We start from the raw sequence: 13,504 nt of genomic DNA, 5'->3' as shown, positions 1-13,504 counted from the left end.
TGCATTAAATCTGTAGCTTGCTTTGGGCAGCATGGCCATTTTCACAGTATTAATTCTTTCCGTGATAATGTGATAGCTTTCATCTCTTTGAATCACCATCAGTTTCCTTTATTAATCACCATTTAAGTCTTTTATGTCCTTGTTGAGATTTATTTCTAAGTATTTTAATTCAGGCAATTTTATTTATTTTTTATTTTTTTAATATAAATTTATTTATTTTAATTGGAGGCTGATTACTTTACAGTATTGTATTGGTTTTGCCATACATCAACATGAATCTGCCAGGGGTGTACATGTGTTCCCCATCCTGAACCTCCCTCCCCATACCATCCTTCTGGGTCATCCCAGTGCACCAGCCCTAAGCATCCTGTATCATGCATCAAACCTGGACTGGCGATTCGTTTCACATATGATATTATACATGTTTCAATGCCATTCTCCCAAGTCATCCCACCCTCGCCCTCTCCCACAGAGTCCAAAAGACTGTTCGATACATCTGTGTCTCTTTTGCTGTCTCACACAGGGTTATCGGGTTATTGTTACCATCTTTCTAAATTCCATATATATGTGTTAGTATTCTGTATTGGTGTTTTTCTTTCTGGCTTACTTCACTCTGTATAATAGACTCCAGGCAATTTTAAAATGAATTATTTTTACATTCGCATGGTTAGTGTAAAGAAGTACAACCAATTTCTGTATGTTAATTTTGTATTCTGCTACCTTGCTGAATTCATTTGTCAGTGCTAGTAGTTTTTCTGTGGAATCCTTAGGATTTTCTATATATAGTATAAGGGTTCCTCAGTGGCTCAGTAATAAAAATCCACCTGCAATACAGGAGCTGCATGAGATGCAAGTTTGATCCCTGGGTCAGGAAGATTGCCTAGATGAGTGCATGGCAACCTACGCCAGTATTCTTGCCTAGAAAATCCCCATGCACAAAGGAGCCTGGTGGGCTCCAGTCCATAGGGTCACAAAGGGTCACATACGACTGAAGCAACTTAGCATGCACATGCAGATATATATTATCATTTCATCCGAATATAATGACAGCTTCACCTCTTCCCTTCCAATTTGGATACCTGTTATTTCTTTCTCTTATATGATTGCTGTGGCTAAAACTTCCCATACTATGTTGAATAAAAGTGATAAGAGCGGGCAACCTTGTCTTAATCCAGTTTTTAGTGTAAAATAAAGGCTTTCAGCTTTTCGCCATTGAGTATTATATTGGCTCTGAGTTTCTTATAGGTTTATACTTAATTTGGTGGAGAATGTTTTATCATGAATGGGAGCTGAATTTTATCAAATGGTTTTTCTTCATCTGTTGAGATGACTATGTAGTTTTTGTCTTGTCTTTTATTTGATGTAGATTGATTTGCAAATGTTGGGCCATTCCTGTGACTCTAGGATGAATCCAGCTTGGTCATGGTGTATGATCTTTGTATTCGGTTTGAGAATGTTTCAGTGAGAATTTTTTTCATCTAAATTATCAAATATATTGGCCTAAATTTTCTTCACTGGTGGTATCTTTTTTCTTATTTTGGTATTGGTGGCTCCACAGAATGTTTTTGAGTGTGTGCCCTCCTCTTCAGTCTTCAGGATGAGTTTAAGAAGGATCAGTGTAAGTTCTTCTTCCCAAGTTTGGTCAGTTTTGACTGCGAAGCCATCTGGTCCTGGACCTTTGTAGGATTTTTTTTGTTTTTACAGATTCTATTTTGCTTGTAGTGATCAGTGTGTTCAAATTGGTTTACTTTTTAAATTCAGTTTTTATAGGCTTTACTTTCTAGAAACGTGTCCATTTCTTCTGGTTTGTCCAGTTTGTTGGCATGTCTCTGATGATTCATAGTATTCTCTTACGATTTTTAAAATTTTTAACATATCAGTTGTTATTTCTCCTTTTTCATTTCTTATTTTGTTTATTAAGGTCCTCTCTCTTCTTTCTTATGAACCTAGCCAGTAATTTGTAAATTTTCTGTAACCTTTAAAAAATCTAATTCTTGGTTTTATTGATTTTTTTATTGCTTTTTATAATTTCTATTTTATTTATTTCCTGTCTGATCCTGGGGCTTCCCAGATGACTCAGTGGTAAAGAATCCACCTGCCAATGCAGGAGATGCAAGTTCAATCACTCGCATGGGTCACTCCAGGGTCAGGAAGATTCCCTGGAGATAAAAATGACAACATCTTTGCCTGGGAAATCCCATGGACAGAGCATCCTGGTGGGCTATAGTCCCTGGGGTCTCAAAAAAGTCGGACACAACTTAGTGCCTAAACAACAGCAATAACAACAATCTTATCTTTATTTCCTTCCTTCTGCTGACTTTTAAGTATTGTTTGTTCCCTCTTTTTCTAATTCTTTTATATGTTCCCTCTTTTTCTAATTCTTTTATATGATGTTTATTTGAGAGGAAGGCTCATTTTGCTAAGAACTACTTTTGCTGCATCCCATAGATTTTGTATAGTTGTGTTTTCATTGTCATTTATCTCGTATTTTGTAATTCCTTCTTTGATTTCATCCTTGAACCATTGTTTTGTTAACAGTGTTGTTTAGTCGCCATGTATTCATTTTTTTCTCATTTCTGTTCTGTGGTTGATTTCTACTTTCATTTCACTGTGGTCAGAAAAGATGCTTGAAATAATTTCCATCCTCTTAAAATTGTTGAGGATTATTTTCATGCTAGTCTGTGATCAATCCTAGAGAATGTTCCATGTGCATTTGAAAAGAATGTGTATTCTACATTTTTTGGATTTAATGTCTTGAAAATGTAAATTAAGTCTAACTGTTCTGTTGTATCATGTATGATCTCTGTTGCCTTATTTTCTGTCCAGAACAGCTGTCCATTGATATAAGTGGGATGTCAGTGTCTCTATTACTAAATTTCCTGTCAATTTCTCCCTTTTTGTCTCTCAGTATTTATTTTATGTATTTTCATCTCATAAATTGGGTGCATATATGTTGATGAGTATAATACCTTCTTTTTGAATTGATCCTTTGTCATTACATATTGTTGTTCTTTACCTTTGGCCTTTGTTTTAAAGTTTATTATGTCTGATGCAAGCTTTGTAACCCTTACTTTCTTGTCATTTTCATTTGCTTCCCCTCACATTCAATCTATATGTATCCTTTGCCCTAAAGTGAGTCTCTCATTGGCAGCCTATTGTAGGCTCTTGTGTTTTTAATCCAATCTGCTACTCCAGTGTTTTTGATTGGAGCATTTAGTCCGTTGACAGGGTAATTATTGATAGATATGTATTTATTACCATTTCAGACCTTCTTTTCCAGTTGATTTTTTAATTTCTTCTTTGATCTTTTCCTTCTATAGTTTGATTTTCTTTTGCATTATGCTTCTGTTCCTTTTGGTTTTTGTGCCTCTATTACACGTTTTTGATTTGTGGCTACTCTGTTTTTCAACATAGATTAACCCCTTATATGTACTTCCTTTAGACTGATTGTCATATAATCTCAAACACATTCCACAAAAAAATCTACATTTTCTTACTACTTCTCCCACATTTATGATTTTGATTTCTTCTTTTACATCTTCACATTTATTGTTTTGCTATTCCTTGTAGTTATCATCATTTTCAAAAAGTTTGGTAAGTGATTTAATTTCCAATTGTGATTTTTTTTTTCTTTCTTGCGTATTCTTGCTTCCCTTCTATTTATAGAAGGCCTTTCAACATTTCTTTTAGGATACGTTTTGTTCTTCTTGTTGTTTATTCACTAATTCATGTCTGACTCTTTTCGACCCCATGAACTACAGCACACCAGCTTTTCCCTGTCCTTCATTATGTCCTGGCGCTTGCTCAAACTCATGTCCATTGAGTCACTGATGCCATCCAATCATCTCATCCTGTCACTCCCTTCACTTCATGCTCTCAATCTTTTGCAACATCAGGGCCTTTTCCAATTAGTATTGATATGTTTTTTTATTTTTTGCTTGTCTGAGAAATTGTTTATTCTGCCTTCTATTGGAAACGATAGTCTTGATTGGTAGAATATCCTCAATTCATTTCAGTTGCTCAGTTGTGTCCGACTCTTTGCAACCCCATGAATCACAGCACACGAGGCCTCCCTGTCCATCACCAACTCCCGGAGTTCACCCAGACTCACGTCCATCGAGTCAGTGATGCCATCCAGCCATCTCATCCTCTGTCATCCCCTTCTCCTTCTGCCCCCAGTCCCTCCCAGCATCAGAGTCTTTTCCAATGAGTCAGCTCTTCACATGAGGTGGCCAAAATACTGGAGTTTCAGCTTTAGCATCAGTCCTTCCAAAGAAATCCCAGGGCTGATCTCCTTCAGAATGGACTGGTTGGATCTCCTTGCAGTCCAAGGGACTCTCAAGAGTCTTCTCCAACACCACAGTTCAAAAGCATCAATTCTTCAGCACTCAGCCTACTTCACAGTCCAACTCTCACATCCATACATGACCACAGGAAAAACCATAGCCTTGACTAGACGGACCTTTGTTGGCAAAGTAACGTCTCTGCTTTTGAATGTGCTATCTAGGTTGGTCATAACTTTCCTTCCAAGAAGTAAGCGTCTTTTAATTTCATGGCTGCAGTCACCATCTGCAGTGATTTTGGAACCCCAGAACATAAAGTCTGACACTGTTTCCACTGTTTCCCCATCTATTTCCCATGAAGTGATGGGACCGCATGCCATGATCTTCGTTTTCTGAATGTTGAGCTTTAAGCCAACTTTTTCACTCTCCATGTTCACCTTCATCAAGAGGCTTTTGAGTTCCTCTTCACTTTCTGCCATAAGGGTGGTGTCATCTGCATATCTGAGGTTATTGATATTTCTCCCAGCAATCTTGATTCCAGCCTGTGTTTCTTCTAGTCCAGCGTTTCTCATGATGTACTCTGCATATAAGTTAAATAAACAGAGTGACAATATACAGCCTTGATGTACTCCTTTTCCTATTTGGAACCAGTCTGTTCTTCCATGTTCAGTTCTAACTGTTGCCTCCTGACCTGCGTACAGGTTTCACAAGAGGCAGATCAGGTGGTCTGGTATTCCCATCTCTTTCAGAATTTTCCATAGTTTATTGTGATCCACACAGTCAAAGGCTTTGGCATAGTCAATAAAGCAGGAATAGATGTTTTTCTGGAACTCTCTTGCTTTTTCCATGATCCAGCGGATGTTGGCAATTTGATCTCTGGTTCCTCTGCCTTTTCTAAAACCAGCTTGAACATCAGGAAGTTCACAGTTCACATATTGCTGAAGCCTGGCTTGGAGAATTTTGAGCATTACTTTACTAGCGTGTGAGATGAGTGCAATTGTACAATAGTTTGAGCATTCTTTGGCATTGCCTTTCTTTGGGATTGGAATGAAAACTGACCGTTTTCAGTCCTGTGGCCACTGCTGAGTTTTCCAAATTTGCTGGCATATTGAGTGCAGCACTTTCACAGCATCATCTTTCAGGATTTGAAATAGCTCAACTGGTATTCCATCACCTCCACTGGCTTTGTTCGTAGTGATGCTTCCTAAGGCCCACTTGACTTCGCATTCCAGGATGTCTGGCTCTAGGTGAGTGATCACACCATCATGATTATCTGGGTCATGAGAATCTTTTTTGTACAGTTCTTCTGTGTATTCTGCCACCTCTTCTTAATACAAATCTTCTGCTTCTGTTAGATTCATACCATTTCTGTCCTTTATTGAGCCCATCTTTGCATGAAAAGTTCCCTTGGTATCTCTAATTTTCTTGAAGGGATCTCTAGTCTTTCCCATTTGATTGTTTTCCTCTATTTCTTTGCACTCATCACTGAGGAAGGCTTTCTTATCTCTCCTTGCTGTTCTTTGGAACTCTGCATTCAAATGGGTATATCTTTCCTTTTCTCCTTTGCTTTTCACTTCTCTCCTTTTCACAGCTATTTGTAAGGCCTTCTTTGACAGGCATTTTGCTTTTCTTTTTCTTGGGGATGGTCTGGATTCCTGTCTCCTATTCAATGTCGTGAACCTCTGTCCATAGTTCTTCAGGCAGTCCATCAGATCTAATCTCTTGAATCTATCTGTCACTTCCACTGGATAATTGTAAGGGATTTGATTGAGGTCATACCTGAATGGTCTAGTGGTTTTCCCCACTTTTTTCAACTAAAGTCTGAATTTGGTAATAAGGAGTTCATGATCTGAGCCACAGTCAGCTCCCAGTCTTGTTTTTGCTGACTGTATAGAGCTTCTCCATCTCTGACTGCAAAGAATATAATCAGTCTGATTTCTTTATTGACCGTCTGGTGATGTCCATGTACAGTCTTTTCTTGTGTTGTTGGAAGAGGGTGTTTGCTATGACCAGTGTGTTCTCTTGGCAGAACTCTATTAGTCTTTGCCCTGCTTCATTCTGTACTCCTAGGCCAAATTTGCTTGTTACTCCAGGTATCTCTTGACTTCCTACTTTTGCTTTCCAGTCCCCTATAATGAAAAGGACATCTTTTTTGAGTGTTAGTTCTAGAAGGTCTTGTAGGTCTTCATAGAACCATTCAACTTCAGCATTACTGGTCAGGGCATAGACTTAGATTACCATGATATTGAATGGTTTGCCTTGGAAATGAACAGAGATTGGATTGCATCCAAGTACTTCATTTCAGACTCTTTTGTTGACTGTGATGGCTATTCCATTTCTAAGGATTCTTGCCCACAGTAGTAGATATAATGGTCATCTGAGTTAAATTCACCCATTCCGCTCCATTTTAGGTCACTGATTCCTAAAATGTTGATGTTCACTCTTGCCATCTCCTGTTTGACCACTTCCAATTTGCTTTGATTCATAGACCTAACATTCCAGGTTCCTGTGCAATATTGTTCTTTACAGCATTGGACTCTGCTTCTGTCACCAGTCACATCCACAACTGGGTGTTGTTTTTGCTTTGGCTCCGTCTCTTCATTCTTTCTGGAGTTATTTCTCCACTGATCTCCAGTAGCATTTTGGGCATCTACTGACCTGGGGACTTCATCTTTCAGTGTCCTATCTTTTTGCCTTTTCATACTGTTCATGGGGTTCTCAAGGCAAGAATACTGGTGGTTCACCACTCCCTTCTCCAGTGGACCACATCTTGTCAGAACTCTCCACCATTACCCGTCCATCTTGGGTAGCCATATATGGCGTGGCTCATAGTTTCATTGAGTTAGACAAGGCTGTGGTCCATGTGATCAGTTTGGTTAGTTTTCTGTGACTGTGGTTTTCAGTCTGTCTGCCCTCTGATGGAGAAGGATAAGAGGCTTATGGACGCTTCCTGATGGGAGAGACTGACCTGAGGGGGGAACTGGTTCTTGTTCTGATGGACAGGGCCGTGTGCAGTAAATCTTTAATCCAATTTTTGTCTCCTTAGGTAGGTTTATTCCTAGGTATTTTATTATTTTTGTTGCAATGGTAAATGTGTTTAATTCCTTAGTTTCTCTATTTTTCGTTGCTAGTGTATAGGAATTCAAGTGATTGCTAGGTATTGATTTTTTTATCCTGTGATTTTAATAAATTCACTGATTAGCTCTAGTAAATTTGTGATAGTATCTTTAGAGTTTTTCATGTACAGTATCAATGCCATCTGCAAATAGTTTTTCTTCTTCCTTTCCAAACTGGATTCCTTTTACTTTTCTTTCTTCTCTGATTGCTGTAGCTAGGACTTTCAAAACTGTGTTGAATAATAGTGGTTAGAAAGGGCAGTCTTGTCTTGTTCCTGATCCTAGAGGGCATGCTTTCAGTTCTCACTGTTAAGATTATGTTTGCTATGGGTTTGTTATAAATGGCCTTTATTCTGTTAAGGTAGGTTCTTTCTGTGCCCATGCTTTGAACAGCTTTCATCATAAATGTGTGCCTCACGCTTCTCTGAGCTTCTGTTGTTGTCAGTTGCTAAGTCTGACTGACTCTTGTGATCCCATGGACTGAACAAGCCAGGCTTCTCTGTCCTTCACTGTCTCCCAGAGTTTGCTCAAACTCATATGCATTGAGTTGGTAATGCCATCCAACCATTTCATCCTCTTGTCCCCTTCTCCTCCTGCTCTCAATGATTCCTAGCACCAGGATCTTTTCCAGTGAGTCATATCTGCATCAAATGGCCAAAGTATTGGAGCATCAACATCAGTCCTTCCAATGACTATTCAGGGTTGATTTATTTCCTTCAGGATTGACTGGCTTGATCTCCTTGCTGTCCAAGGGACTCTCATTAGTCAACTCTAGCACCACAGCTCAAAAGCATCAACTCTTTGGCGCTCAGCCTTCTTTATGGTCCAACTTTCAATCCATCCATGACTACTGGAAAAAACATACCTTTGGCCATACAGACCTTTGTTGGCAAAGTGCTGTCTCTGTTTTTTAAATACACTAAGTTTCTCATAGCTTTTCTTCCAAGGAGCAAGTGTCTTTTAATTTCATGGCTGCAGTCCCCATCCACAGTGATTTTGGAGCCCCCAAAATAAAGTCTTTCACTGTTTCCTTTTTTTCCCATCTATTTGCCATGAAGTGAGGGAACCAGGTGCCATGATCTTAGGTTTTTGAATGTTGTTTTCACCTTCATCAAGAGGCTTTTTAGCTCCTCTTCACTTTCTGCCATTAGGGTGGTGGTATCTACATATTTGAGGTTATTGATATTTCTCCCAGAAATCTTGATTCCAGCTTGGAATTCATCCAGCCTAGCATTTCACATGAGTACTCTGCACGTAAGTTAAATAAGCAGGGTGACAGTATACAGCCTTGATGTACTCCTTTCCCAAGGTTGAAACAATCCATCATTCCATGTCCAGTTCTAACTGTTTTTTCTTGGCCTGCATACACATTTCTCAGGCCCCAGGTCAGGTGGTCTGGTATTCTCATCTCTTTAAGAATTTTCCACAGTTTGCTGTGATCCACACAGTCAAAGGCTTTAGCACAGTCAGTGAAACAGAAGTAGAAGTTTTTCTCGAGTTCTTTTGCTTTGTCTGTGATCCAGCAGATGTTGGCAACTTGACTTCTGGTTCCTCTGCCTTTCCTAAATCCAGCTTGTACATCTGGAATTTCTTGGTTCACATACTGTTGAAGCCTAGCTTGAAGTATTTTGAGTATTACCTTGTTAGCCTGTGAAATGAGTGCAGTTGTGTGGTAGTGTGAACATTCTTTGGCATTGTCCTTCTTTGTGATTGGCATGAAAATTGAACTGTTTTAGTCCTGTGGCCACTGCTGAGTTTCCAAATTTGCTGGCATATTGAGTGCAGCACTTTCACAACATCATCTTTTAGGATTTGAAATAGCTCAGCTGGAATTACATCACCTCCACTAGCTTTCTTCATAATAATGCTTCCTAAGGCCCACTTGAGTTCACACTCCAGGATATTGACTCTAAATGAGTAACCACATGATCGTGATTATCTAGTCTTTAAGACCTTTTTAGTACAGTTCTGTGTATATTTGTCACCCTTTCTTAATATCTCCTGCTTCTGTTAGGTCTATACCGTTTCTGTCCTTTATTGTGCCCATTTTTGCATAAAATGTTCCCTTGGTATCTCTAATTTTCTTAAAAAGATCTCTAGTCTTTCCCATTTTATTGTTTGCATCTATTTCTTTGGAGTAGTCACTTAGGAAGTTTTTCTTCTCTCTCCTTGCTGTTCTTTGGAACTCTGCATTCAGGTGAGTATATCTTTCCTTTTCTCCTTTGCCTTTCGTTTCTCTTCTTTTCTCAGCTATTTGTAAGGCCTCCTCAGACAACCATTTTTTGCCTTTTTGCATTTTATTTTCTTGGGGATGGTTTTGTCACCACCTCCTGTGCAATGTTACAAATCTCTGTCCATAGTTCTTCAGGCACTCTGTCAGATCTAATCCCTTGAATCTATTTGTCACTTCTACTGTATAAGCGATTTACATTATAAGGGATTTACATCATAAGGATTTGATTTAGGTCATACCTGAGGGACCTTATGGTTTTACCCACTTTCTTCATTTTAAGTCTGAATTTTGCAATAAGGAGCTCATGATCTGGGCCACAGTCAGCATCAGGTCTTGTTTTTGCTGCCTGTACAGAGCTACTCCATCTTTGGCTACAAAGAATATATACTGAATGATTTCAGTATTGACCATGTGGTGATGATGTCCATGTGTAGCCTCTTCTCTTGCTTTGTTGGAAGAGGGTGTTTGTTGTGACCAGTGTGTTCTTTTGGAAAAACTGTTACCCTTTGCCCTGCTTCATATTGGGATGAGACTTGCATGCCTGGGAGGGAGTTGTGAAAAAGGAAAACTTCCTACATCCTCAGAAGCTTCTTCACAGGTGGGGAGATCAGCTGGGACAGAAAGGGAGCTTTAGAGGCTAGTATCACCCGATCTGATTCTGTACCAGCTGATCTCAGGATTAGGAACCTTTCCTCTTTCACAACTTCCTCCCGGGCTGGCAAGTACCATCCCGATTTCTTTTTCTTTTTTTCTGGTCCTACCTGGTTATGTGGAGATCTTTCATGTAATTTGGGGTGTTTGGGATATTCTACCAGCATTCCAAGATTTCTATGAGAACTGTTCAAGATGTAGGTGAATTTTTGATACACTTGTTGGAGAGAGTGAGCTCCATGTCCTTCTATTCTGCCATCCTGATTGGAGTCCCCTAGAAATCCCTTTTAAAAAATTGATTCTCCTATAACAAAGTTTCTAAATTATACTTCTGCCTTTTGTTTTGAAGCTGGCTTGCTTTTATTTATTTCTATAATTTCCTGATTCAGTAAGTAAAAGATACTTGTGACAAACTTATTCTGATCTGCTTCATTGAAAAAGTCAATGAAGTGTTAAGATTAGGTGAGCTAAGCATTTATTATTGGGTTTAAAAATCACTGTATCAGTTATTTAAGAATGTGTGATAATTTGGATTTTTTTGGCCTAGGGCTTATATAAGGTAGTTTTCTGAAATAATTTTGTAATATGGAAAGCTTTCTTTCTGATTCATTAGTCTTCTGTTTTTTTTCTTTTGCTATATGTAAACTATTTAGAAAGCTTTATTTACAGATATTTTTAAGTATTATACATATGTTCTGCTGCTGCTACTGCTACATATGTTCTAAACATTAGTTGTTTTTCTTGTATAAAGTGGGATAGCCTACCCTACTTGTATTTCAAGGCTTCCCTGATGGCTCAGTGGTAAAGAATCTGCCTGCCAGTGCAGGAGACGTGGATTCAATCCCTTGTCTGGCAAGATCCACTGGAGAAGGCAGTGGCAACCTACTCCAGTTTCTTTCCTGGGATACAGTCCATGGGGTCACAAAAAGTCAGACACGGAGCAATGACAGCAAAACTTGTATTTCACTTGTGAGAATTTAACTTTATAGAATCCTTTATAAAGGCTTATTGAGGTGAATAGTATTCTATAAAAGTCAAATTGTTTTTGTTATGATAGGTGTGTTAGAAGAAGCGAGATTTTTTGGTATTGACTCATTGATTGAACACCTGGAAGTGGCAATAAAGGTAAGTTTCTTTTTACATTAGCCAAATAATATATTTATTGTAACTGTCTCCCAGAATTCTACACTAATTTGTCAATATGTCTTCAAGAATTCACAACCACCAGAGGATCATTCACCCATATCTCGAAAGGAATTTGTCCGGTTTCTGCTCGCCACTCCAACCAAATCAGAATTGCGTTGCCAGGTAGTTGAAGCAGATTTTACATGAGTTATTTGTGTCAGTAAGTCTGTGAGGGAAGTTTTAAATTCTTCTAGGAATTTTTTTCTTACCTTATTTTCTTTTTTCATGCAAGATATATTTTAATTATGGGTCATAGCATTGAGTCAGTCCCAAAATGGTTAGCATAAAAAAGAGATGTAATAGTCTTTTACTGTTTAATTATGCCTCATACAGCAGTTTTTGGTAGTGCATAGAAATTCCAACAATTAAAAAGTCAATTATTTGTACAGCTGTTATGTATGATCAGTCAGTGGCAGTGGAAGATACTTATACTTTTATGTGTTATAGCAATAATGATATTAAAAACTGCAATACTCAGTTTTAACAATATAACGTTCTTGAATTATAGAATTAATAACATAAGTACAATTTATTAAAAATAGTGATCAACAGGTGCATGACCAGCAGAGATCTATCTTTTTAGCAACTTCTGCACATAAATGAGGCATAGCCAAAATGCATTCTAATGTTATATGTAAATCGAGTGACTTTTAAGACTCCATTAAGGATACTGATTTTATATATCTGAGTTCCATTTGATGATGTTTTGTAATAGACTCCAAGTGACTGAACTGCCAATTACTTCTATAAACCACGGTGCTTAACTATTGTGGTTAAATTAAATACAACAGATGGTTTATATATTGTGACCATTTGTGTTTTTTAATTTTAGGGTTTAAACTTCAGTGGTGCTGATCTTTCTCGATTGGACCTGCGATACATTAACTTCAAAATGGCCAATTTAAGTCGCTGCAATCTTGCCCACGCCAATCTCTGCTGTGCAAATCTTGAACGAGCCGATCTCTCTGGATCAGTCCTTGACGTAAGAATCATCTTTGGTTACAAGATAAAATTAAAATTTTAGTCTATTGAACACTCTCAAAGAGCACAAATTACACCTCTCTCTTAATGAAGCTTTTACATCAGTTTACTAGGTTGATGACAAAACTTAAGGTTCTGAAAGTGAAATGGGTTGGTTTTGCAACTTTGAGATGCTTTATTAAATATCCACCTATAAAGTATAGCAACTGATAAGAAATTAAATCTTGAAATTAGATACCAATCTCCTCAACACGTTATCAGAACTTCTATTTTCTGTGAATTAATAGGGTAAAGCTGGAAAGAACCTTGGAAAGAATAGAAATAGAATAGAAATAGAAAGAACTTTCTATTCCACATAATTTCTGGAATAGGAAAATGTTATTTCTCTGGGGGTATTTGGCAGATACGTTAAAACAAATGTGGTATGCAGCAATCTGTAAGTTAGCATCTTGGTGATTCTCTCCTTCTACGTATATATATGCGTTTACAAGTATTTGTGTGTGTGTGTGTAAGTGTGTATCCGTATGTGTATGCATGCATTTATATAACAGATAACCTATTTGAGGTGAGAGGATATATGTAAAAGCAACAGTGAAATGTAACTTCTAAGAACTTTAAGTTGCTTAATATCAAGGTCCATATCTGTGTGGAGTGGATAGCCATTCCCTTCTCCAGGGGATCTTCCCAACCCAGGGATTGAACCCAGGTCTCCCGCATTGCAAGCGGATTCTTTACCAGCTCAGCCACCAGGGAAGCCCAGGAATACTGGAGTGGGTGGCCTATCCCTTCTGCAGCAGATCTTCTCAACCCAGCAATTGAACTGGGGTCTCCTGCATTGCAGGTGGATTCTTTACTAGCTGAGCTACCAGGAAAGCTCTTTCAATTAATAAGACCTAATATATTAACTTGCTTGTAGTAGTCACTGAATAAGTGTTTATTAAATTTTATAATTTTGGCTTTATTCCTTAGTTGCAAGGTGTTTTTCTATGAAACTTAGATCTAATAACAAAATCTGCCAACACACATTTCCATTATTTTTACCCTGCTTGTTGCAT

The 13,504-nt window shown here is 38.1% G+C and overlaps 1 protein-coding gene across 1 annotated transcript in view; it reads left to right on the top strand.

The window, feature by feature from the left end:
* The window catches only part of KCTD9 (potassium channel tetramerization domain containing 9), an 81,186-nt gene that overhangs the window by 45,108 nt on the left and 22,574 nt on the right, over positions 1-13,504 (top strand). Inside the window, exons 7-9 of the mRNA XM_019966379.2 lie at positions 11,341-11,408; positions 11,496-11,591; positions 12,301-12,450. Of these exons, the coding sequence (XP_019821938.1) occupies positions 11,341-11,408; positions 11,496-11,591; positions 12,301-12,450 (314 nt within the window). The remainder of the gene's footprint in view (positions 1-11,340; positions 11,409-11,495; positions 11,592-12,300; positions 12,451-13,504) is intronic.

The sequence above is a fragment of the Bos indicus genome, chromosome 8, assembly GCF_029378745.1.
Source record: "Bos indicus isolate NIAB-ARS_2022 breed Sahiwal x Tharparkar chromosome 8, NIAB-ARS_B.indTharparkar_mat_pri_1.0, whole genome shotgun sequence".
Classification (NCBI taxonomy): Eukaryota; Metazoa; Chordata; class Mammalia; order Artiodactyla; family Bovidae; genus Bos; species Bos indicus.
The sequence above is the reverse complement of the archived record's forward strand: the minus strand, read 5'-3'. Positions and strand labels throughout refer to the sequence as shown.